General features: G+C 35.4%; 1 protein-coding gene across 4 annotated transcripts; it reads left to right on the forward strand.

The window, feature by feature from the left end:
• Positions 1–104: 104 nt before the first annotated feature.
• Positions 105–27,913, forward strand: Rgl (Ral guanine nucleotide dissociation stimulator-like). 4 transcript variants are annotated; one of them, XM_070292985.1, is made up of 7 exons: positions 105–1,254; positions 15,293–15,854; positions 20,281–20,385; positions 20,653–21,076; positions 22,630–23,255; positions 23,592–23,906; positions 24,049–27,913. In XM_070292985.1, the coding sequence occupies exons 2-7, from the start codon at positions 15,672–15,674 to the stop codon at positions 24,694–24,696; spliced, it is 2,301 nt and encodes a 766-aa protein (XP_070149086.1). In that variant the 5' UTR covers positions 105–1,254; positions 15,293–15,671; the 3' UTR covers positions 24,697–27,913. The 4 variants fall into 4 exon arrangements, with proteins under 4 accessions (XP_070149086.1, XP_070149087.1, XP_070149085.1 ...); XM_070292984.1 differs by lacking the exon at positions 105–1,254 and adding an exon at positions 10,212–10,303; XM_070292987.1 differs by lacking the exon at positions 105–1,254 and adding an exon at positions 10,212–10,303 and having other exon boundaries at positions 23,592–23,902; positions 24,049–24,561.
• Positions 27,914–27,974: the final 61 nt, after the last annotated feature.

A 27,974-nucleotide genomic window follows, 5' to 3' on the forward strand; every position in this document is an offset into this window, starting at 1 on the left:
CGTCTCCGATCCCCTGTACCGTACCGTATCGTTCCGATCGTTCTCAGGGAACGGCACTCGCTCAAGAGGAAGAGAGAGAGAGAGAGAGAGAGAGAGAGAGAGAAAGAGAAAGAGAAAGAGAGAGAAATCGCCGCCTGTTCGTCCTCGCTTACGTTTGCGATCTGCCTCGATACAGCGATCGTTCAACAAATGTATTGAAGTGAAATACGAACCTCGAGGATTACTTGGTGTTGTGAAGTGAGTGAAGTTCCGAGGGGAAATTCGTTATGTCAAGGAGACAGGAAAAGAGAGAGAGAGGGAGAGAAGAGCAACGACGTGCCCGAAGGTGTCGTTGACGTTTCATGCGTCAGTATCCTCTCCTCGTCTCTCTCGCAACGCTATTCCCCATCTCGTTCTCAAGCTCCAAGCTTTCGTGGATTTTTATCTCGTTCTTGGAGAAAGCATTCTCTGAAGAGAAAGACTGAAGTATACGAAGATATATTTCGGAATGCGGTGTAAAATATATTCCTAAAAGCCAACGAAATCATATAATCGATACTATAGCCCTAGTTATCCTTTCTTACCTAACCTGACATAAGATATCCCTATCCGACCACTATGATCCTATATCCCTAGATCCCTGTAATCTTTATCCAGTTGCACAATAAACGTTCTCCTTTCTAATCATAATCCAAATATCATAAAAGATTACTCCGTAGTTGTTATTCAACCATCATCTCCTACATTTTTTTCTTACTTATAATACGTATTACGTTATTATAGCTAATATTATTATCACAATTACTCCAATCAATTAATATTTTCATAAATTATCCCTTTTCTCTATTTATTTCTTTATTCTTTTCAACATCTCAGTCTTTTTTCCTCTTCATCGTTTTTGCTTCGAAAAAATTTCAAATAATAATTTTTATAATAGTTCTTGATTTGTGCCCGATACTCTTTAAAAAAATCGGTAAAAAGAAGAAGAAGAAGAAGCTATTCTTCAACATCATCCGGGTCGTGGCGCGATGCCGGATGATAGATTAGACCGGGAGCGGCTGTCAAAGGCGGAATCCCTCGGGAACAATCTTCCCGTTCGGGAGGAACAAGAGTTCAATGCAGAATGACGAGCTCGTGTTGCTGTTGCCGGAAGCGAAGCCGCGAAGAGGAGCGACGAGCAACCCGGCGACGAAGACGACGAAGACGAGGAGCGAGTTCGGGGTCCTCTAGTGCCAGCGGAGGGCTATGAGCGCTGACAATGGGGACGAATCCTTGGTAATTATCATACCTTTCTCTTTTTTTTTTTTGTTATCGCCCCCACGTTACGTTCTCGCGGTTTAACGTCCCTTCCTGTTTCCCACGCGCCGTTCATCTATAGCTGTTTAATTATACCATTAGATTTTTTTTATTATTTATTGCAGATATTTATACTAAATTCTCCAGGATACGAAAATACGTTCTAATACAAATCTATTCCATTTTATTTCTTCTTTTTCTTCTGACTTTTTTTTTATTTTTACATTCGTTTGTTGTAATATATAGTGATAGTCTTCTTGACGTGGCTTCTAAGATATGAAAATATATTCCAAGTCTATTCTGCTCCTCCCCCCCCCCCCCCTCTCTCTCTCTATTTCTCTTATTCCATCTCTTTTGCCATCGCGTGGAAGGATTGTGGTTGGATTTGAAAGCCCGTTCCTGACGTAACGCGGTCACGAACCGTGCATTTTCGTTGCCGGAGATGCGACGCCTCAAGAGGCGATCGATAGAGAAAACAACAGCCCTCGAATTAGCTCGCCATTTCTCTATTTCGGCATTTGCATCGATAATTTTATCAATAAAATTGAATATAAAATTTTTTAAGCTTAGTCATTATAAATTCGCATGTGCAAAGAAAAATATTTATCTTAATGAAAAAAATAATAATTATTATTTTGTGTCTTTTATAAAAGAGATTTTTTAAATTGCCATCTGTCTCTTTCTCTCTCTCAATTTCTTTACATCCAAAAAATATATTTAATTTTAATTCTGAGATGTCGCCAGTAGATAAATTAATAGACGAGTGTAAAGACGATCGAACCAACAATTTATTGTTTGATTGTTACGTCACAAAGACCAAGAGCGTATGATCGAAACATTGTGATGTAAGAATCAAACTATAAATTGCCAGTTCGATCGTGTAAACGCCCGTATATTTAATTTTTTTTAAATATCACTCTGTTAAAAATCATATTCGAAAAAGACATATTTGTAAAGAGCTTTTGAAGCACTAAAAATTCTGAAATGCTTTTGAAACTTGAGAATTGATAAAAATACTTTTTTGAAGTATTCATAGAGTCTTCTGTAAATTTCTTCTTCTTCTTCTTCTTCTTCTTCTTCTTTAAAATAATAAATAAATAAATAAATAAAAAAAAAGGAAATGCATGTCAGTCTCAAATAATTAATTGATGTATTATATAAAACAAGGGGAAAAACATTTTTCACATTTTTAAAATTCTTGATACGATTTGCGCGAAAGTTTTAAAATAAGGAAAACAGTTTGTAAAGAATTTAGTCGATAAAAAAAATTTCATTATTGTAGCCTCGTAATTACGCGGCGGTTAAACTGAACTGACATAAGAATTTGACACTTGACTGGCTCCGCTGATCGATTTCTACCTTCACTTCCGCCGTCGCTTTTTCAACGACATTTACACGCGCCGAGCCTTTCTGCATCACACCACGCACGACACACAATTTGTATGTTTATTACATCCGCTCGGCGCAGTTGCACAAAATGTCTTCTCTATTTCGCGTTTCAAAGTTTCATAACTTTTCGGCAGAGTTTGTAGTCGAGATTGCGACAGTTCCTAAATCACAATCGCAATTTCGCAGTCGCACGTCGCGCGTTTCCTTCCGTTCGTTACCGCGCGTCCTTATCTGTACTTTAAATGTCAAGGTTCGCAAAGGACAACTCAATGATTCTCTATCGACGAAACGTTTCCGTAACGACGGCTCCATATCCGTATAATGTGCATGGAAAATTAAGAGTGATATATTATCCTCCTCGACACCGCTCGACATTAGACCTTGACATGTCGTGTCTCCGTGAATATCGACTTATCGCGAATGCTTCGGCGCGAAACGTATCCGTATTGAGTAGGCCGTTAGCGTTTATGATAGATGCTCATCCTGGATCTCAACGACGTCGTTTTGCCTTGTTATCGTATCGAAAAGCGAAAAGCTGCGTAAATACCAGGTGTAATTCAGAATAGTCGCCGCGATTCTCATGGATTGAGTGATTTCTTTTCAACGGAAACGTCAAATTATGTGAATTAATTTTTTGAGTCATTAAACATAAAGAGGTTTCCACGTAAATCAAGCCTTAAAAATGATAAAAGTAATATTATCATTTTCAACGATTTCACGTAAACTCTTTTCCTAAAAAAAGTGTGGAAAAATTTCGACACACTTATATATTAATTAATAAAATATAAAAATTTAAATATATTAAATTATTGTAATTTGTTAACGTGCCTTATTATTATCATTAATAAATCTCAAAAGTTAGTAACGATCAATTTCTAATTCTCAAAATTAAATAAATTATTAGGCAAATAATTAAAATACAATAGATTCTGAATTTAATTTGATACGAATACTTGACGTGCGATTATATGGTAATATATTCTAGATATTCGGATGCTCCCTTTCGTTTCTACAAGACAGATAAATCTTCCACTTTCCGAAAATGTTTCCGCACCAAATCGGAAAAGCAGAGTGTTCCAATTTGAAAATCTCACGATGGGGCCGATTTATCCGCTTCGGCGAATCGCATTTTGCGCTCTTGCTTGACGCTTACAGGAATGCAAAGTAATACGTGTCAAGTCTAACGAGGCGCGTCGCGGAATGTAACCAGAAGGTAGGCGAAGGAAAATGTGCGAGGAAAAATTAAGGTCGGATCGTATATGGTCCTGGAATGGAGCTTGGCGTTCCTCCGGAACGATCGCGTGAAATTTCTCGAGAAACATATATATATATATATATATTTTTTTTTTCCTATAATTACAAGTGTTTATGCATCTATAATTTAAAAAAAAATTATTTAGTCTACTATTATTTCGTTGTATGTGAAAAATAAATTTGATATAACATAGAGAAAAAATAGAGTAATAATATAATATGTTGGAAATATTCTTATATATATATACCATATGTATATGCAAAAGATACACGGAGGTTTTTATTACAAGATTGTAGAAAAATTATATAATATTATATTAAAATTTTGGATAAAAAATATATTATAAATTAAAATGAATAATATAAATATATTGTATATTATAAATTATATTATAATTTTGGACAGAAAAAATTTAATCTAATATTTTGATAAAACTTTATCGTTTATCGCGCGTTACATTTTTGTAGAGAAACCGCGATGGCGAGTACCACGATATCAAGGTACTTTCGCGATTCCGACGTGCGAAAAGAATCGCACGTTGTATAGAGATGGAAGGAGCGCGAGTCGCGGAAAGGAAAAGAGATCCCTCTCGTTCCGTGGCGCGAATTCAGAATGGATATCCGCCTTTCTCACGGGACGAGACGTGAGAAGATCGATTCGAGCGAGTATAAACTGGAACGTACGCATAGCTCCTGCACACCTTGTATCTTATCATTCTCAATTGGGGCAATCATTCTATTCGCGCGGAGAGATCATATATTTCAAACTCAACATCGTGCGGAGAAACGTCTTGTAACTGAGATTGCCGAAGCGAGATCAGCCAAGAATGAGACACAAAGGAGGATAGCCTTTACAGTTGCCTCGATAGAAAACTTAGCCCCGATCCGGGTATTTAGGTCCACTTAAAGCGATTAACACGTTTTTCACATCCGAAGAAGGCTAAGTGATCCTCAATGCGACGATCGTGACAATTATTAAATGACTCAAGCTTCTCTTTGAAGTTTGCACGACTAATTTAATCTTGCGAAGGCTTTACTTAAGTTGGAGCTGAAAATCGATTAGATATACTCGATATTATTTTGCTTCAGATATGTCTACGCTTATTAAAAATTTATACGATTATATATAATTTATATAATTACTTATGTAAAATTAAAAAGAGAGAGAGAGAGAGAAAGTGATGTTTTTATTTATATAATAATATTATAAAATTATAGAAAATATTTTTATTAAAAAAAATTATTATTACAATGAAATATACCCGATAAAAATGTTTAAAATATGTTTTAAGAAACAATAGATATACTCGGTTGTTTTTTTAATATTTAAAAAAACACGGAAAATACCGTGTGTATTGACGTGCTAAATAATATATGCGGAACAAACTAATGAAACGTTTCTTCTTTATTCGTCTGTAGTATTGTTGATTCTCTTGGCTTAAACCATTATTACACATACAAGCCGAACGTTTATACAAATGTTTGACCGTCAGCAGCTCTCGCCAGCATTCCGCGGAGCCCAATTGCTTGTTTGAATGCAACACATGTGGCATACTTGCGCTTAAGGTTGCAGCCCACGTAAGGAAACGTAAGACACATTCTGAACAATATGGTATGTGTGTGTGTGTGTGTGTGTGTGTGTGCACATACACACGCATATATAAAATAAAGAAGCTAATTAAATTATTATGTAAAAAATATTTTCGAGATACGACTCGCGCAAAATCTATAATAATTATGACGTAATATTAAAGATATTAATTATCTTTTCGCTCGGTATAATATTTTTATTTTTCATGTTAATTTTATTTATATTTTAAAAATTAATTTTATCTCTTTATATCTTTTATGTGGCAAATAAAATTTTTCGATTCAAATAAAAATCATATGTTAATGATGACATATTGTTAATTGATATGTCTGCAAGAATTAATTAATTAATTTTTAATAATTTAACAAGACTCTTAAAAATAGTGAATCTTTTAATATTTTAAAGAATTAAAAAATTCATCAATAAGATAATAAATACAAACATAAGTTTATAAATTAAATCATGCAGTAATCCATCACTTTTATATTCCTTGTACAAATTGCAGATATATTATATACGTATCTAGCATTATACGAAACGGAATTTTGCGGCGTAAAGTATGATACTTTTCGACGTGATTCCGATTGTATTAACTGTATTTCAGCTTCATCCGGATTGATCTTTAACTCTGACTTGGTGTCGAGACCTGACCGACTTGAAACCGCTAACTGTTTCGACGAGTTCGACCTTGACTTCAATATATCGCTTCCGTCAGCGATTCTCAGGAAAAAATAGCCTCGTAATCACGATAATGTCATCCTGTCTGACTACGCGCAACTTTAACCCCTGGCTGTCGCGATTTCGATTTCTTATCTATCATTCAGATCGTAATTTCATTCTTTGAGAAATTAAGTATATCGTAAAAGAATATTTTTACAAAATCGAACATAATAAATATAATTATAATACGTTAATTCTATTTTTAATATATACGTATATAATACAAATTAATATTGAATAATAAAATTCAATAACATGCGTTAAAAATATCAAACAATCCCCCATGTTTTTATATTAAAAAACAAACAGCTTGGAGGAGGTACGTTCACGCGTGAAACACGCATGATTCTGAGTCACGTTCTCGCGCGAAACATTGCAACTCTTCAAGGTCGCTCGTTGAAAATAATCGCGATGATGATTTCGCGCATGGACGACGTATTAAAATGAGGCCCAAGTGGATTTCTTATGTAAATTCGCGGCTATTGTGCGTCGGTCGAATTGGATCGCTCGACCGCGAGACTTAATTGCATTCGTCGAGCTTAATTATCGCGGCAATCTCTTATTGTGAACGACGGCGAACGAAAGTAAAACGATGAGAGCATCGAGTTGTCTCGAGTTTCTACACTTTCGCCAATCAAGCGATTTTCCTACCGTCTCGAATTGAATGGAACGAGAGATTGAACTTCGTGATGCCGCGAGTCTAATAGACTGCAGCATTTCATCAAATCTCTATCAATACGATCGGATTTATCCACAGCTACACGAGCATACAAGTATCTTAATCGCTGTGTATATCAATTTTACCGAACGAAATAAATATTAGAATTCTATGATGGATTTATAAGCGCGCCGTGTATTTATTTACAGCTCCGCACATGGTCCTCATGCGCGTGGTCTTTACACATCAATGATTATTCATCGAAGTAATTTATTTTGATTTTCGAATAACGGAATTTATTTATCAAAATCAACACGCGATAACGCGTAGATAAATTGACTACCACTGATCGAGCACGTGGCATTCGTTCCCATTTGAAATCGAGCAAAGAGAGAAGTCACTTCTATCTCTTTACATATGTATATATATACCATATATGCCAGAGTCTGGAATTTTTTTCTTTCTCTTTCTCCGTCTCATTTCTTTTTTTAAGCGTATATTAACGCGATGAACTTGAAAATGCTTTTACCACTGAGATATTTTATACATCATGTTTTCCTTCTCTCTCTCTCTCTCTCTCTCTCTCTCTCTCTCTCTCCCTCTCTCATATTTCTCTAATAGACGAAATAATTAAAATTGCTGATATATTTAGTATTTTTTTTTAAGTATCATTAGAATCTTTTTCCTTTTTTTGCCCTTACAAATGTACTGAAAAGAAACACTACGGTTGCTTAGCTCTTCTTTTATATTTTGCGACCCCGAAGAGGATATTCTGGTCACGGGCCTAAACAAGTCCAACAGCCATTTGTAAATATGTTAATCGTCTGGGATCCATTCCCGAATCTAGAATTTCTTCGGCTTCTCGTTTGAGAAACCGCTTTCTTTCTCTCCGCAGAGTAAAATAAGCAATCTACCAACGTCTCGAGGTGAACGAACGTCAATTCGCCGAGGGCAAAATTTTTGCCAAAAATCCGGCAAGAGGTCATTTGCTGTTTTGTAGATCCGTAAAATTATTAAAATTATGAATTTAATATTTTAAAATTTATTTTTATAATTAATTATATTTTTCTCTCGTATTACTTTCATAATTTTAATAATTTCATATATATATATATATATAATATTGTATAAAAACTGATCGTTATATAAAATATTTTATTACAAATGTTTAATTAAAATATTCAAATTGTTATAAATATTAAATTAATATTTTTCTTTTTATTTCAAAGAAAAAATTCATTTATTTCATTTATTTTGCAATAAATGCTTCGTATTAGCAGTTTCGATTAAAGTGAAAATTAACGAGGTTTCCGAGTGCGCAGATCGATTCGATCGCCTCGTTCCACGAGATAACAATGACGTTGTGATGACGCAACGACGGCGCAACACCTTCTCCCACGTCATGGATGGCGTCACGAGTTCTGTCAGATAATGAAAGAAATTAATGGCGATCGTTATAGCCTGCTCGAATTCAGACCAACTGGACAATTATAACCGTCTTTAAAGACGTTTGCATTTATATGATCGTAATATTTTGTTGCAATAATCCAAGGCCGCATACGAATTATTTTCTGAAGAGTAAATTGATGAAATTCGCAATCACCACTTAGCTTTGCCGAAGGGATAAAACTACATTCAAAAATCTTACAGAAGTATTTATTTAGTATAATTTAAATATTAGAATTCCCAGTAATTTATTTTACAATTAACAACTTAAAATTAATTTAAATTTTAATTGACTTAAATTTAATTTTTAATTAACTTAAATTTTTATTTCATTATTTATACTTAAAATTAAATTATTCCATTAAAAATTTCTACAGAAATTTAATTTACATTCTTTAGATAGAAAATTCTTAAATTCAAAATTTTAATATTATTAAAATTATTAGGGGAAAAATTTGTACGACTATATAGAATCATTTTTTTTTTCCATACGTCTGTAATTTTTATGAAAGGATGCTTGTGTGGAAAAGCCCTTGGTAGATAGCATCTGTGACAACTATTCCCTACGGTTCAATTTCATGGGGGCCGTCTGGGATTCGTTCCGCCACCCTTACAATGTCACTCGTTCTCCCCGAGAGACGGTAGCATATATGGGGAAGATTTGATGACTCAGACCGTCGTTTTATGGGGATGAAAGAGTCTCTGTTTTCGTCCATGAAAGGAGATTCTCGCAGCTTCCATTGATTTTTAGCATCGCATTTTAACACAGATTGAAAAAAAAAAAAAATTAATTTGCATAAAAGTTTAAGAAAGAAATAATCAATAATCATTGATCGTTTATTGAGAAAAATCGCAATAAAAATATCTGGTTTCGTGATAATATAATCGTATAGTCTTGATATCAATCCTTGGCATTTATAGAACCGATGCTGTGTCGATGTCGATCAGCGGGGCAAATTAAATTTACATGATCATCTTTAGATGAAGATGCGATTACGAATAATCATAAAAGACCTCCGTGTTTCCAGAATTGTGTGTAGAAAGCGTAGAAGAGGCTCATCAAAGACTCGCGAACGGTCATGCGTGTGTGGGTCTGTCATGTGCCGTATATCCTGCAGCCGTTCCCGTTGGGCAAACAGAAGGATATAAAACGCAAGAACTTTAGTTCTTTCATGTATATCAATTTTCGCCAGTTTATTACCGATTCTCTAGATATTCTTATAAAAAAAAAAAAAAAAAACGCAAATGATAAGTAAATTTTATCTCGCAAAAGAAAATAACTTTTTCCTAATTATATATTAGAATATTAAATTAGATAAATTGGATATCACGCTTCGATTTATTCCACAAAACTATATATTTATAAAAAAAAATAAACTGTTTCAAAAATGTTAAATAAATAATTTAATTGAAAAATTTCCTCTAAATATAAATAATATTATCAATTAAGATGAAGTATATATAGATGTATAGATATATTGAATAAATTATACATATATTAATTAGAATATTTAATAAAAAAATGCTTTAATTATAATATTTAATAAAAAGATGATTTAATATTACATATAATACTCAATTAAAAAATAATTTAATATTAATTATAATATTTAATAAAGATGATTTGATTTTTCGAGCAATTCTAATTGTAAAATCGATCCCCATGAAACGTATCCTCGCCATTTTTCGTCCCCTGGATCCGGAATATCGACGATACGTTCCTGATCTTAACGTAGCGGCGGCGTGGTCAGTGCATCCTCGACTCACTGCACGCATTGCAACGCAACGCAACGCGCCGCGTCGTTGATCGGCGTCAGTCGGCGTCGGGACGGCAAACGGCGCGGTCATTTCGGCCTTCCTCTCTCTCTTGCGAGAACCGGTCGTATTATACAGTTCGCGATTCGAACGAATCCGATTCGGGTGATCGCACACGCGGACCACTCGCACCTGGCCCGAATCACGATCCGCAGGTAACGAAAATCGGAGCAGCTGTTCCTTCGATCCCGCGCGAGAGTCACTTCATCGTTGTCGATTAGAAAAAAAAACGAAGGTGATTAAGAGACGCTGAGATCATCGGGCGTGTTTGTAATGGAAAATTGAAGAATTTCTATTGTAATCGAAACAAAGGATATTTCTAATCAAAGGATATTTTTTGACGGAAAGTTTTCCACACCAGTGTGTTTTTTCAATTCCCGTTAAGCGATGCTCGATCATTTCGCGAACATTTACAGAATTGTGATTTCAAAATCGCTTTTTAAAAATATTTTATTTTATTTTTTTTAATTTTTCGACCGAAGGATTCTCTAAACTTTTTAAATATTTTTCAAAAATTTTAATTAATATTACACGTTATTGAACAAAGAAAGCTTTCCTTTTCTTTCAATTGCGGCTCGAATCACGCGCATTGGAGCACTTTGTTCGTGTTTATAATCGATCCAGCTGTGTAATGATTCATGAAATTCAGAGAAATAGTAAGCAAAAAGTTCACAATTCCTATTTTCCTGTGTAAAGAGACGCAACTCTTTTTTCTTCGGGATTGGATCTGCTTCCTTAGAACAATCGATATTTTACAATGAATTATCAATGAAACATTGTCGTCGTTATTTACTTCTCGTATCACATAATAATATTAATAACACCATACTATGTAAAAATCTTCATTTATAATTTAACAAATGATCTAAATATATGCGCTCTTTTTGAGGACTCAGAATTTATTAACGAGAAAAAAGAGAGAGAGAGAGAATATTAAGATTTTTTATCAATAAAATCAATAATAAAAAATAATTATGACTATTAATGACAAGTGTAAAAATGATCGAAAATTTGATATAAAGAAACTATATTCGTTAAAAATAAAAATCTTAGATTTACCTACTTTTTTTTTTAATAATATATTTTTATATTTTTTAAAAATTTAAGAAAAGATCTCTTTTCGCTCTATCATATATCACAAATATTAAATATAGAGAAATATCTTTAGAATCTTTTATAAAGTGCGATTATCCTTGGCGCTGTAAACATAAAAATAATTTTATGAATGCGTACATATATTCATTCAGTATAATTCTTTATATCAAATATGTGTATTGTTTTACCCAGCCGATGTAATCATTCGGATATCATTTCCGTTGTCGATTTCTCTGCTATTTCGAGATCGCGCTTCCTAATTCAAGACAGCAATCGTTTCGTTTAACGATGATAAGATTGATTTTAACAATCTATTTTCTCACAAATACGCTCTTCATATATGTCACTCTAAAGATCCCGACAAATTTTCACGCATCTTTTACAGAATTAATAAGATTGACAGATGATATATTGAAAATGATAAAAATCATACAGAAGAAAAATATTTCTGTCCGAGCAACGATGGGCTTGATTGCAGAAACACCTTGAAAGACTATAACCAGTTATTGTTGAATCGTGCGAATATACGCATACATATGCGCACGTGCACGAATGACTAACCGAGTAACCCATTAGTTAGGTATTCGTTTCCCAATTCACAAAAATACGCCTATTTGTCTCAATGTTAATTGTGTCTGACACGTGACACTTTTGCATTTCTATCACACGCTCATCCGAAAAAGAAGAAATCAGCAAAACTTCAAGAAATATATCTAAATAAATAATATTTGCTCTCAAATATACATTATATAAAATGCGTGAAAAATATGATTACTAAAGGTAATCTGAGTCATCTTAATAATTAAGAAAAATATTTTTATCTGTATTTTAATTTATTTACATAAAGAAGAATGTAATTTTTTATGGTCGTTATTAATCTCATTGGCAATATTAATTCCTGCAAAAATAAATATCGCAGAAAAGCGTTTGTTGACATTCAGAAAATATTTTCTAAAAAATCAATAACCCGTAGCTAGAGAAAAATTTGTAATCCATGCACTGGATGCATAAGGATTAATGAAGACAGCGATTATTATTAATGGCCGATTTAGGGCCCGGCACGGGAACGGCAGCGATTAGGTTGCTTCCCATCTCGAATGAAGGGTTTTACATCGATGCCATTAAAGCTATTAAATGAGAGAGAGAGAGAGAGAGAGAAATAAGCGCGAAATGCTTAACACGGGTCAAACACTTCCCGCTGCCACGAAACAAGCCGCGCTGCCTCCCTTTACTTAACAATGCTTATGTTGCATAACGCAATCCAATCGCATATGCTCTCTTGGAGAGATGAGCCCCTAGATCACTGCGATATTTGTCATTATTAAAATAAAATTGGACAAACAATTTATCTTTTAAATATTACTGAAAAATTTGAAAAAGTTGATTTAAAATTATTCTTGATCCAGTCGTATATTTATTCTAATATTAAATATTTGTTACGATCAGAATAAAAGAAAAAGAATTTTAATTATTATATTAAATAATACCATTATAACGCAAGGGAAAAAAAATTGCAAGAAAATCGTAATTTTTTTCTCAAAATTATTTACATGCATATAAAATAAAATCCTTTTAAATATCAAACTTTAATAAATAAAGTTTGATCGAGGTTTTAAAAAAATTAATGTAATTAAATTTGATTTAAAAGCAAATGACAAAATTAACTTGACTTTAGAAAAGACAATGCCATGGGGTTGTTTTTAATTCAGAAATCATTATAATAAAATGAACGAGATCGAAAAAAAAGTTTGTGTTAGGACTACTTTTAATCAAGACAAATTGATATATGATAAAATTGAGACATTTTTATTATTTATGTCGCGTTTTTGGAGAAAGGTGAAGGTTGCGACGAACAGCTTGGTGTCTCGTGTCATGTCGCGATCGCGACGGACGGGGCGTGTTGTTTTATCATTTAATCGTTTTATCGTTTGTCAGAACGAGGCGTCGACGGGCATCGACACATTTATCATCGTTTGTATTCTACTTAATAGGGCCAATCTCGCTATCGTAGAACGGTCCGTCCCATTCGTGCCAGTCGGCGAAATCCAATCGCGAGCAATAATCGAATTTCGACGATCAAGTATCTCTCGGATTAAAGGAACCTAATCCCCCGGAGAGTCCGGGGCACATGTTTCCTCTCTCTTTTTTTATTTTCATTTTTATTTCCGCAATCAAAGGTCGATATATTATCTCGTTTGTATAATAGAAGAGAATTTTTCACGAAAGTGAAATTCTCCTTTTCGAGTTTTATTCCAGAAATGAAGATATATTGCGTAAAGCTGTAATCGAAGGGAATTGTTAATCAAAGAATATCCTCATAATTTCAATTCCATTTTTTTTTTTTTTTTTTTTGTGAGATAGAATGTTTCCAAGGTATTCTGGAATTTCTATTTTCCGAGAGAATATTTCGAGAGCAAGATATCTTTGGATATACATTTTTCTAAAGATAACTCCCAAGCATATTTCTGAAATGATTTTACGCTCTTCAATGCATACGAATATGTGCTTTCTTTTAGATTACGTTTTTTTAAAAATATTCCGAAAATATTTACTCCAAGAGATTAAACATGAATATTTCTTTTCACACACTCATTGTCAACGTTATTTCGATTTTCTATTTCTGCTTTGCAATTTTCGATCCGCTGGATAAAAGTATCGTGCCTACAGTCTCGACAAACAATTCGCGGAATGAAGATTATCGTCCATTAGCGGAACGAAACGCGTCGGCGACCTACGTCACAAATTGACAATTGAAAAGATTAATGCGTCACATTTTCACATTGTAAAGACCTAAATGCATTTAACCCTTGATATTAAGATCATTTCTCACGAACAGGTTCATCAGAACGGTAAAATTTCCATTTTACAAGATACACAATCTAATCGTTATTTAAACTAATCAAATAAATTAAATGCCAATAATTATAATAATTAAATAATAATTTGTACTTGTATTTGTATTTGATAAAGTGAAAAAAATAAAATGTAATCGCTTTGCGTTTCCATAGTATATTTTTCCTTTTTTTTTTTTTTTTTTCCGATAAAATATCGTTTGATGCCCTTTGGCTTTCAACGCTGTCTCGCATGTCGCCCTTTAACTTCGAAAGGTAACGTAATCAAAGGATCGTTATTCCTGCCTACGCGATACGCACACCGGAAATACATATGCGCGTCACCTTCGACCTTTTAAATTTAATTAATTATCGAGAGCTATTGATAAGCGGAGGTGTATGTTTTTCATTCGCGAAATAAAATGCTCTTTATAGATTTGTTTTCTTTGACTATCTCTCTCTCTCTCTCTCTCTCTCTCTCTCTCTCTCTCTCTCTCTCTGTAAGCTTTCAATTAAGAATGATTAATCTCATCGATAAACGTAAATGTATCACTATGTTTCTGTTACTCAGGATCGCAAGTATTATACATATATATTCACGATCGTCATTCATAATTGAATCAATTTATTTTAAAACGCATTTGAAAATGTTTAGATTATCTCTCTTAAAGAGTTTTAATTCACACGTATATTTTTAAATTTATATGCATTTATATTTTTAATTTTCCAATTAACAAGCGCATGTGATTTTGACGTCAAATGATGTGCATTTGCTACCTGGATTCTTCAGATATATTCAGAATAAAAATCACTATATATTGTATAATATATAGAACATATGAAATATTTAGAAACAAAATTCAAAATTTATATAAATTTTGAGAACCAAATGATTTAGATCTGTCTCGGAATTTTTCGATAAAAATTCAGATATTGAGAACTTTAGATATTTAGAATAAAAGTAAAACACAAAGATAAATTAGCAAATGAATTGATTATAAGCTATTTAGAAACTTGTAACTCATATCTTTATAAATGGAGAGAAGAGAATGCATTTATGCCAAGAAGAAATAAAAAATCAATAATTGACTATATGCTACAATTATATATAATGATAGAATTATACTTTATCTTGCATATTTGCAAACTAACGACGAAGTGACTCCGCGAATATTGATTATCGAGACGCGCTCCATCAATCGAAACTTTAAACTTCAGCTGCAGGCTATCGAAGATATACGCTTCTTCCCCGAGACGATGATACGCTCCTGCATCCCGAGCGAGCGATCGCGCGCGAATGTCACCATCGTCATCGACACCGAGGCGCGATGACGCGACGTCGACAGACGTCGATTTAGTTCGCCGGCAACAGGCATCACGAGAGCTCGTATCGCTTCGTTGTATCGTTCTCCGGAGGAAAATCGCGTCCGAAAGAGGAGTATCAAAGGACAAGAAAAACAAGAAAAAGAAGAAGAGTCGGAAAAGAGCAAAGGGCATCGCGAGGAAAAAAATATTGAGGGAGCACGGAAGGGGGGCTAACACCGAACGAAGAGGGTAGAGGAGGAGAAAGCGGAGGCAAAGAGGGTAAAACACGTGGATGCTGTGGCCGGTATTGGGGGGGGATGACGGGCTGAGCCCCACAGCGTCGCCCACACCGGCGACCGGCGCTGTCCCCCCCGCCAAGGGGGTAAACAAACTGGCTCCCCTCCTGCTCTGCGCACCCTGCAAACCAAGCGGTCACCGGAAGTGCCAAAGTTCCACCCAGTGGTACGTGCAACAGGTAAAGAAACACCCGGACGGATGGCTGTATCCCCCGTATATATGATGTGTAGGCTTCGTTTCATTGATGACTCGCGCGTTTCTCGAAGGAGCAAGTGGTCTTGTTTGTGGATCCCGATGAGAGATTACGAGACGATGACGTATCGATCGCGATAAAATCATATCTCGTTCGTGTATGTGCCGCGACGTGATTTTATATTCTCAGTTTATTGATTTATGAGCGCTTTTGTTGTTGTAAATGTGCTTGATGTAATCATTTATTATATTTTTTCATAGGGTGTATCGATATAATATTCTCTCCATGTTTTTCGAGAAAATAGACAATAGAATTTTAATCGAAAAATTTTTTAACGCGGAAAATGACATCCGCCATGTAACACTGTAACAAATCTACTCTTACTCCTTTACACATTTTTATCAGTCTTAATTATTTATTTATTAAATAAATAAAATTTCAATTTTAATTGAATATATAATATATTTTCAAGATTTACGAAGCTAAAATTAATGACACTAAAGGTTTGGCATCTAGAGAAATATTTTTCTTCGCGATACACTCTATATATCTGCATGCGCTAGCAATATTATTTTGCGACAAAAGAATATTTAATAATATTAAGATGCACGAAGGAAATAATGAATTTTTTCCATTGCTTTCGTCATCGTCTTTAAATTGACGCATGATAAACAGGATTGCGTACTACGTTTATATATTTGCGATTGGTGCATTGTAATTATATTAATCTCCATGCCCGAAACTTTGCAAGTAACGAGTGTAAAGTGCTTCGAATTACATTGCATACCAATTCTTACATATTGTACACGTATATGTGAGACATGTCACACATGCATGCCGATCGTTTAATCAGGGTCAGAATGCCATCGGAACTGTATCGTCTATCGCTCTATCGAATGGAAAAAGACGATCGTCCGACAACGATTAATCTGCGAAAACAATTTGCTTTAAATGTATTAGCCATGGATTCAGCCGTGGAATCATTTCTTTGGTAAACTTATTAAAAAAGCGAGTCTTTTTATTAACTTTTAATATCGAAATTTTCAATTGTCTCGCGTTAATTATCATTAAGACTATTATTATCTATTATATTTATCCATATTATTATCTAAATTCTAGATATAATAGAGTGTATACATTATTTATCAGATATACCATATATTGTCTGGGAAAATTTCCGGAAAATGATCGATCTCGAATTTCACTAGACAAACGTCAAAATGATAAGATAAAGATTGTACACATTTCTGTCCGTCAGTCTTAAATCTAGATATGGATATGTTTTACAAAGTCGATGCAGCTGGCGTCAAAGACTTTCAACCATCTGCGTTTCTGCTCTCGAATAGCCACGTTCCCCGCCGATCCCATGGTGGCTTTTCGCGGGAATTTGACGGGGAATAATGGGGTGTATTTTGGGATCGCGCAGATAGAAAGAGACAGAGAGAGAGAGAGAGAGACGGACCGTTGACCCCGGCGGGACATTTTTGAAATTCCGCGACGCCGTCAGGGAACTAGATCCGCCATTTTCGCAACAAATGTCTCGACGTTTCAGAAGCGACGAACAATCTGGCTATACCACCGCCAATTTACTTATGGTCGGTGATGGCGTGAATTTTGCATTCGTCCCCGATCGATTGCCGACGTACGCGAATCACGGCTCTACTTCCTTGATATATTTAATCCGTTTACAGCGAGACTAGCAAAATTCGGATATCTCGTTGCTGGAAGTCGTTGCTCCCGATTGTCGCGAAATCATTTCCTTATTCACGAATTCGATCATTTATTTTAAATACACATACTACAATATTTGTTTTGGAAATACAAATTATTCTGCACCAATAAAATTAGAAATATTTCGAGGAGGGGGGGGGGGGAAACGTTATATTATCTCGAGACAATCGATTAATAATATTACATAATTCTATAGGATTTACATTACCGGAAATTCTCTTAATTATGATTTAGCCTTGATCGGGCAATATCCCGCGCGTCTCTTCGCGTAAAAAAAAAACTAGCCCCGTGAGATCCGGCTCGTGCCGTTTACAGTGGAACAATGGTGAATCGACACTCCGGAGAAGCGATTCCCAAGGACGAGCATACAGGTACGAGGAACCCGAGCGTGACTCGGGTTCCTCCTGCGAGCAGGTCTAATTGCCCGGCCGTTCCGGGGCATGAGCGGGTGAACTTGAGGTCCCCCCCAGCTTCTCTTAAGTCTCGTTCGCACTGCGAGAGCATGGAGACATTTTCTTGTTGTTTAAACTTTTAAAATTAACTATGTTAATTTTAAATAATATTCAAATCGCACAAGAAATTTGTCTATCTAAATGAATTAGTTTAAGTAATAAATTTTTCAATGAAAAATTCTTTTTGTTGAAATTGACTTGAAAATTATTAACGCGATAAATTTTCGTCACGTTGACTAAATTGAATTACGGAATAAATCGGAAATAATTTGTATGAAATTAAAAATTATAAGATAAATTAAATATTAATATAGTACTTGATTTTAAAGTTGATTTGAATCAATTTTTTATCAAGAGAAAAAAATTATTATACAGCCAAAAATAGATATCTTGTGCATTTTAATAAGAATTTTCCACATTTAACGAGAATTAATTATTACTTCATTTTATATTAACTTCACGTCTCAGCGCTAATTCTCTTTTATTTTCCAATTCAATTTATAATTCTACGCGTAAAAATTTAAAATAAATCATACAATTCTCTTAAATATTTTTTTAAATAATACCTGTAACAAAGTTAAATTTTCTTGATGAATACGAGGGAAACAGGTACGACGTAACTCCATAGTTTCCAGCCGTTTTACCGCGAAGTTTTTTCTCAGAGACGCGAAGAAAATCGAAGTGGCAATGACACGCTTTTCTTTCCAGCCGCTTTGATTGTTGTTTGTAATTTGAATGTACGGCTTCATTGCGATCTCTTATGTCGACGCAAATTCGCATTTGTCACGCCCGATTCTGACATTAAGCTCCTCTTACGGCTTCTGAGTCCTGCTTTATTTACGGAATTTCAATGCCAAGCAAACAAGAGCGAGATGTCCATATCGCATTCCAATATCTATTCCATCATCAGTCACAACAAAGTCTCTCGAATACGAAAGATTGTTGTATTAATATGTTATTAATATAATAGAAATAATTTATATAAATTTCATAAGTTATAATTTTTCACACACACACACTTTATATATATTTATTTTAAGTCAACTCGCTATATATTAATCTTTTAATCTGCAATATTTTTGAATTTTCATTATATTTTAATTTAATATTAGATTGTTCGGAGAAACAAAGCCGATCGTTATTTTTAATATGCCATTTTTAGTTTCGAAGAGTGTCGCGAAAAAGATTGCTAATTACGATCTCTTTTCACATAGATCATAGATGATAAGCCGAGATCATCTTAGCCAAAGAATAACTACCTTTATATTTACGTGTTATGTCATTATGCTATGAGTAAGTCTTTATCAAGCTGTAATTAATTATGCAGACCGGCTGACATAGAATGTTACTGTTGAAAAACACATTTGCATGTATATATACATGTTAGTGAGCACATATTTACTAAGCATAAACATGATTCATCGTTTTTATGATTTATTCATTAAATCAAAAGTCACGCAAAGATTAATATATAAATTTATGGTTTTTTTTTTTTTGCTTTTAATAATCTTAATTTATATAAATAGATATTAATCGTTCACTTTTAACGCTTTTCTCATTCATCTCTTGTTTTATCGGTATTTTTATTTTTGCATAAAAATTGTTTCAAAATATTTTTCTTTGCTTTAACAGACGTAACGTAATAATTCGAAAGATTATAAAAAAGCTGGAAATGGCAGAGCATATCTGAAAAAATTAATATTCAGTAATATGTAAAGCTCTTCTCGAGAAGAGATAATTTATATTAATTTATCGATTAAATAAAGATAATTATATACATATATACATATATTAATAGTAATTAATTTTGCTCATCAATAATTAATATATATAATATCGACTTAATTAATTACATCGATATATAATTATTAATTTTGTGGAAAATTTTAATTTCCCAATTAAATTCAATTATTACCGAATAATGATAATAATAATCAGCAGTAAAGTTATCACTAAAATATCAATCCCGGTTACTTGACACAACAAATAAATCAATTAAATCACAGAGAGAAGGGATTGCGAAACATTTCTGTCTACTCCAGATTATCCTGTTTAATCGCTCTACGTATTAATTCGCGGCAGGAGATGGCTGGTGGTTCTGTCATGAAATTAGAAGCGTAGATCATCCCCGAAGGCTTCTTCGTTATAGATCCCATTAGTGTCAGCAACATCCACTGATTACGGATTGCTCACGACGAAGTTCAATGTTCGATCTTTTGCTTTCGCAGCCCACGTGGCGTTTATGGGGCGAGGAGAGGGGCGACGGCGTCATATACACGGTGTACCTGAAGAAGGTCCGATATCATCGGCCTACAAGGAGTCTCTCGGCATCGGTGAGCATATTTTCACGTCAAAAGAAAAAAAAAAAAAAAAAAAACCCCCTGCTTTTTCGTTTAAGAACTTTCTCTTAATTTCGCGCGATTCTTTAATTTTTTGATTGATTTCTATAATAAATTATATTTTATATTTAATTTCTATAATAAATTTCTATAATAAATTATTCTATCTTTTTAATAAATAAAAATTCCAAGTGATAGTGTACGTTTCTTGCAACATCGAAAAATTTCAATAGTCCGAGCCCTTACTTCGAATCCTTGCAGGATTCTGACGACGAGATCTCGCATTTGGAATGGGAGACGGTGAGGGTGCGCTTCCTGAAAGCCGGCACGGTGCAGCGGCTGGTCGAGAGCCTGGCGAATGACGACGGCGAGTTGGAGTCCACCTACATAAACGTCTTCCTGGCGACTTATCGGGCGTTCACGACACCGCGCGAGGTCCTCGAACTGCTGCTCGCGCGATACGACGCCCTGGACGTGAACGCCGGGGGCTGCGAGCAGCATCGCAAGACCCTCATCCAGGCCCTGCACGTCTGGCTGGACGCGTATCCCGGCGACTGGAAGTCGCCCCCCAATCACCCCCTCCTCGCCAGGCTCCTCGACTTCACGCATCGGCGCCTCCTCGGCTCCGAGCTCGAGCTTAAGGCCAGGCACCGGCTCCACCGCTTTCAGCGCGAGGATCAGATAGGTAATGTCACGCTCTCGGTTCTCTCGCTAACGAGTGACGAACCTTATCGTGAGCTTTAGAAGGATCGATGACCGCGGCACGATCCCTGTCATGTCACGAATTTTATTTTAGTTCAGTTATGTAAAAGAGATTATATATTCGCGCACGTAATTCCTTCTTCAATATCAAAGTTTATTCAAAGTGATATGACACGGATTTATCTTTCTATTTTCATATTCAAAGCAAAGTTTAACTAGTTTAACGAGAAGATAAAATTAATATTTTTATATACGAATTAATTATATATATAAAATTAATATTTTATATAATTTTTATTAATTTATAAAACGTGAATTTAAAATAATAAATTTTTATTTAAATAATAAATTGTAAAATGTGGCAAATTTTGAAGCACGTTACCTTGTATTTAGAAGCATATCTCATGTATGACCTCGAATAGAAATCAAAGTTTAACAAGAAGATGAAATCAATATTTTTATATAATTGTTAATTTATAAAACGCAAATATAAAATAATAAATTTTTAATTAAATGATAAATTATTACGAAGTGATATTTTGAAGCACGTTACGTTGTATTGTATTTAAAAGGCATGTATATCTCATATGTGACCTCGAATGGAAATTCTGACAACAGAATCGAGAAGCATCGCTTATGCAATAGGAACGTAATGACTCATGTAGCGACTCGTTTTATTTATCGTGAATTCGCTGAATCGCGATAAGCGAGTAAAACATCCGTCTGAGTGTTACGTTACAGGTGTATCGAAGAGAAAGATTGTATATTACGGGTTTCTTGTACAACCCACTATTATGAAACTTTCTCTCTAAAATTACGCAGGAAAAACGTTTAGATTAGACAGACTACACTCTATGCACATATGTCGGATAATAACCAGGTCTCGTAAAGATCGTTGCGACGATATATTTTTAAAATGTAGAAAATAGTAAACGGCGGTATTTATCGCGTTACGAAAGAATAAATCTATCGGATGCTCGAATAGAAAGAGCCTGAACGTTAGTGGCAGTGAAAGATCAAGCAGGGGCAGCTTACGCTCGCACAAAGGCATTCTCACATGAATTGAGGGTCCACCGTTCTGTTTGTATCGACATGACCAGCAGGACTCAGCTTTCACTCTTTCAGATTTCGCTTAAGAACTACGGAACCCGATTCAGTTCCAAAAATTCTCAAAATAAACGACGTTTCCGAAGCGTCAGTAAAAAGCAGAAAACGAGCTCCAAGAAATATTCCCGAAAGGAACTTCTGTTTACATTGATTTATATATAAAAAAATTCATTTATAAAAATTTACTTAAAATTCACTTGTGATCCTATAATTAAAGTCTCAATCTCAGGAAGCTGTAAATTAATTGAAACTTTTTTTTTTTTTTTAAATCAAATAAATATCGATTTTGCAACAATTAATAATTTTAAAATAAATTTTGTTGATTAAAAAACAAATAAATTGAATTAAATTCTGCATTATATCCTTGATATGAATTTTCATTTTGAATTTAAATTAAATTTAAGTTGAATTTTCTTTTTCTCTTCTCAGATTCCTGCATAGTGTACGACAATGGTCGGCTGCCCTCGCGCGATTCCCCGGATCCGATGTCGGATCACTGGGGAAACTACATCTTCCCGGAGGTGCCCCACCGTCACTTTGCCGAGCAGCTGACACGAATGGACGCCGAGGTATTCAAGAAGCTGGTAGCCCATCAATGCCTCGGCGCCGTCTGGTCGAGAAAGGATCGTTCGAGAAGTCACGAGGCCGCCACGGTGGTGGCGACCGTGAATCAATTCAACGCCGTATCTCTACGCGTCATCTCGACGATCCTGACGGACACGACGCTCAAGTCGCAGGATCGCGCCAGGATCCTCGAGACGTGGATCGATATCGCGCAGGAGTTACGCATCCTCAAGAACTTTAGTAGCCTGAAGGCGATTGTCTCCGGCCTCCAGAGCAATCCCGTGTACCGGCTCGAAAAGTGCTGGCAGTGCATGCCCAGGGAGAAGCACGAGCTCTTTCGGGAACTCGAGAGGATATTCTCCGAGGAAAATAACGCATGGACGCAGAGGGAACTGCTCATCAAGGAAGGCACCGCCAAGTTCGCCGACACTGCCGGAAGGAGCGATAGACATTTGCAGAAGCTCTTTCAGAAACAAAATACTCACGCGGGCGTAAGTGTCGTGTTGTGTGAATTTTCTTTTAATTTTTTGATGAAATTTTGGACATAAAAATTTAATAAAAAAAGTGTGTAATATTGAAGTTCTATATTTAAAAATTTTTTAATTTTATCTTCCCGAATCGATGATATCCGAATTAATGTACTCTATATGCTTTTTATAATAAAATTAGAAATTTAATTCTAGAATTATATAATCAGTAAATTATATTAAATATATTTAAATTATATTAAAAGAAATATCGGTTCAAAATATTCTTTAAATAAATTGAATTGTGTAAGAATTAATATTTAGATAGGCAAATATATTTAATTCAAAATTTTCTTTCAGAATATTAGCTATGGCACGATACCGTATTTGGGCACTTTCCTGACTGATCTAACAATGATCGATACGGCAATACCGGATACGATAGCGGATGGTCTCATCAATTTCGACAAGAGACGGAAAGAGTTCGAGGTGCTGGCGAGGATACGGCTCTTACAGGGCGCGGCGAATGCGTACAATTTCAATACAGACGCCATGTTCAATCGTTGGTTTCACTCGATATTGGTATTGGACGATCGGGAAGCTTACAAGCTTAGCTGTCAGATTGAGTCACCACCAGCGGGTAACACTCTCAACAATCGCGGCAAAAAGAAGCAAGTTAGCATTTTTCATTTATAATTATTTATAGTTATAATATTTATAATTACTTATAATTTTTTTTTACTATGCGAATTCCATTTCATTTGCCAGCGATCTTGATAAAATGATAAAAGGCGAACTGAATCGTTTTATCTCGTAGAATCATCAGGGTCATCGAAAAAATGACTCGATCGCGTCGACGTCGAGCTCCAGTAGTTCCCAATTCTACTGCGATCTCGACTCTCTACCGAGCTCGCCCCACAACTCGTTGGACCGGCGAACCTCGCCCTCGCAAATGTCCAGTTCGTCCTCGAGTTCGTCTCTACCCTCTCTCGACGTGTCCTTGGGTTCAGGAGGGGGTGGCAACCATCAGACCCGTCTGGCGCCTCCGGCAGGCGCCGTCCCGACTAACGGAAGCACCCCCAATCTCGCCGGACTATCCAGTCCCAGCCACTCGCACAAGAGCTCACCGGACTTTTACATCATCAAGGTCACCATGGAGACGGACAACGTGGAAACGGAGGGCGTGGTGCTTTACAAGTCCATCATGCTGTCGAACAACGAGCGGACGCCGCAGGTGATTCGTAACGCCATGCTGAAGCTCGGCATCGAGGGCAATCCCGATCGGTACACCCTCGCGCAGGTGTTACCCGATCGGGAGATGGTACTGCCCACTTCGGCCAATGTCTATTACGCTGTAAATACCGCGCACAATCTCAATTTCATACTGAGACCGAGGAGGGAGCCCAACGACGCGACCTCGGACAGTCCCAGGAGCAAGGGCAACGGTCACAATCACAAACGGTAGTCGTGAACACCGGTTGCCCCTACGTCGTAAACATTCGTAAGGTCGGGGAACGATCTTTGAAATTCGCTGATAACGCAAGCGGGTGCGATATCGAAACTTTGGACGCGAGATCAAAGTGGAAGGTAAAGCCGATCGGGGTAATTGTGATCGAGAATAAATGTGTGATATCGGAACGCGATAACGAATCAGATATCAAGTTATAATATTAGGCAAACGCGCAACAATATTAATTATGACATTACCAATATTCGGAAACGTAATATTAGGGACAGTGTTGATGGCATCTTGTAATTAACATTATCGGTAATATTAATTGGTAGTTACTATTATTAATCAATATATTATCCTCGTTGATTAGTAATATTAACAGTATTAATTCTACATTATATTAAAATAAAATACATATCGTTATACAAAGTATTACGACTCATTTGGTTCGTCATGGTAATTTAAAAACGATGACAATTTAATTCACAATTTTTATACGCGAAAAATAGAGCGTCATGACCATCATGGGTATCACGATTACCTCGAACGATCGATCGCACATCCTCCTTCAACAAAAAAGAAGAGCGAATCTCATCGTCAATTAAATTTTATTTATTAACGTTTACCATGACAGCTCGGCTCTTTCGCTTCCCGATGCGATACAAATAATTAAGCGTGGTCATTCCGGTACGACCGGAAGTGCGTAAACATATGATTCGTACCGTATTCAGACGCAACGCGAATATACACGACTGCGCAATCGGGATCTACTCTAGCTTTACTAAGCGTGAGTCACACACGCGAGGTTCTTATCAATGCTACGATAATGCAAACAAGCACAAGGGCCCCGTATTCTTGCCGCTTTAACGTCGCGTTTCATATCAGAGCATTTATAATGTTACAAAGCGCCATTTCACTTCGATCGCGTTATTTCTCGTTAATTTTCGTCTAATAAAAATCAATTGAAAGATAGAGCGAGATCGAGAGACAATCGAAGATTTAGAAATATCTCCTCATTTTTCTTCTTTATTATATAGTCACATTTAGCGCTAAATACGATGTGATCCCGAGTGATATTTATCTGACAAGGACGATATTCGAGATGCGATATTATAAGAACATTATTATTATTTAAATAATTAAGATCTTTGTTGTCTATCTTTGTTTATCCTTAAAAAGCCATATTTTACATTAAAATATGCTCTTTTACTCTTACGACTGTTATTTATCCGTTGTAATAATTAGTTTGGACGAGATATTAACGGAACGGATAATTGTATGTCACGGAACAATGCACAAACGATGTTTTCATTATTGTAAGGCAGCCGTGTTTAGCATTAAATGTGTAAAGAGAATAACGGGCGCTTAACGACAGAACTTTGCGCGTGTACGTGCGTGTATATACGCTATACATGCTAACGCGTGTGTTCTTCACGAAAACGAAAACGAGATTATAGATAATTAAAACGGGACGAGTCTCGAGCGACTCGCCGTTTCCAGCGGATCCTCTTGTGATCCTTGTGAATAATTTTATCTGCATAGAGCGCGGTAAACTCGACCAAGCAAGAGGGAGGGAAGGCGGGGGGGAAGGGGGAAGAGCCTCGTGTGCTCTCATGTGGAAAAAAAAAAATGTCAATTATTATATCGCTCGTGTATTTAGAAAAGAAAAAAAAAATAGCAGGAACCGCGAGATTTTAGAACTGCCCTCGTATATTCTGTCCTTTTGTCCTTCTCGCGAATTTGTTCGATGAATTTCGCGAAGGCAAAAAAATTCTGTGATAAAAGAATCTCTTTCTTTCGCCTTTCTACGATGGAATAAAGAAAGAAGGTCAGCCGCCACTGATCAGACAAGTCCCTTTTTTTTCTAATATTACTGGAAAGCTCGGAAAAAGTGTCCAAGAACGAAGAGAGATCTTATTTTATCCTCCCGGTCGCGAGGACGACGTAATAGAAATAAACGACTGCTAGACAAGTCTATATTTTTCCACTGGGGGGAAAAAAAAAAAAAAAATTGCACGAGAAATATTTTTAACTCGATAAAACACAAAGATACTGTCGCGAAAGTCAGACAAATTCATTTTTTTCCATTTTCTTGGAAAAGTTTGAAACATGTTAATGAAGAAGTAATTAGTAGAAGTATAAAATTGATATTATCATCTTATTTATATCTTTATTTTGTATCAATTTACTTTGTCTACAAATTCGCACGAATTTATAGCGTGAAACGGCGAGAATGTCAACATGTTTCATATTAAAAATTGTAATATATATATATATATATATATGGTATATATATCTTAAACATGTTTTCTCTGAAAAGGCTTATATTTAAAAAATTGTCTTTGTAAATACTTGTACATAAAAGAAAACAAAAACAAAAATTAATATCCTTCATAAATTTGTAGTAAAGATTATCACACAATCTGTGTCTTTTATATTTTTTAATCAATTAATAATTAAATGTTTTAAAAAACATTTGCAATTTACATAACTACAGTGTGATCAAAATACTAGAATTACATTAAATCATACTAAGAATAAGTAATAATAATAATAATAATAATATTTCATTATTGAACAATTAAACGCGCTAGGCATTGAAATCACGTATGTCTCCAACTGACTTTAATTTCGAATAATTTCAAGGCAATTAAATTTTGAAGCAGTGAACCTATCTTTTTACATTTCATTCGTAGTATCAATCGATATACTATTGCTGAATCGAGCGCTAAATAATGAACGACTCGATTGTTGGAAAAAAGCGAACTTGCCTGGTTTTTGCCGGCGGACCTTCGTTGAATCGAATCGAAACCCATGTGTTGTTAATCAGTTAATCAAAAATCATTCCATTTCATCGTATCGGTCGGTCAGTTTTTCACATTGATACATTTTTTACAAAGAGTTGCGTAAAGTACGCAAAAAAAAAAAAAAAAAAAACCGAAGGAAAACGAGAAAGAGCGAAAACACGTGGTCGAGTATCCCGACGATACTTAGCTCGAATAAGGTTTCCCCGAGACGTTAGTCTTACGCAATTTTTTGTACTTATTTTCCCTTCTTCTTCTCGTATCTGTTTGTCTAATTAGCTGTATATTTCTCACGTTGACGACTCCTCGAAAAAAAAAACGAAGAGAGAGGAGAGTGAGATCGCGCGCCAGGACGAAGCGAAGATGTATGTATGTAGTACGCGACCTGACAAAAATGAGAATAGATGGCCTACACTTTTACACATTGTGTGCGTTGTTTTTATCACCTTTCTCTTCGACAAGCCCTCCGGGTCATAAAAGCTACCG

The sequence above is a fragment of the Polyergus mexicanus genome, unplaced genomic scaffold (genome assembly GCF_030449975.1).
Source record: "Polyergus mexicanus isolate NDT 795.1 unplaced genomic scaffold, iyPolMexi1.0 SCAF_3, whole genome shotgun sequence".
In the NCBI taxonomy this organism is placed as follows: domain Eukaryota; kingdom Metazoa; phylum Arthropoda; class Insecta; order Hymenoptera; family Formicidae; genus Polyergus; species Polyergus mexicanus.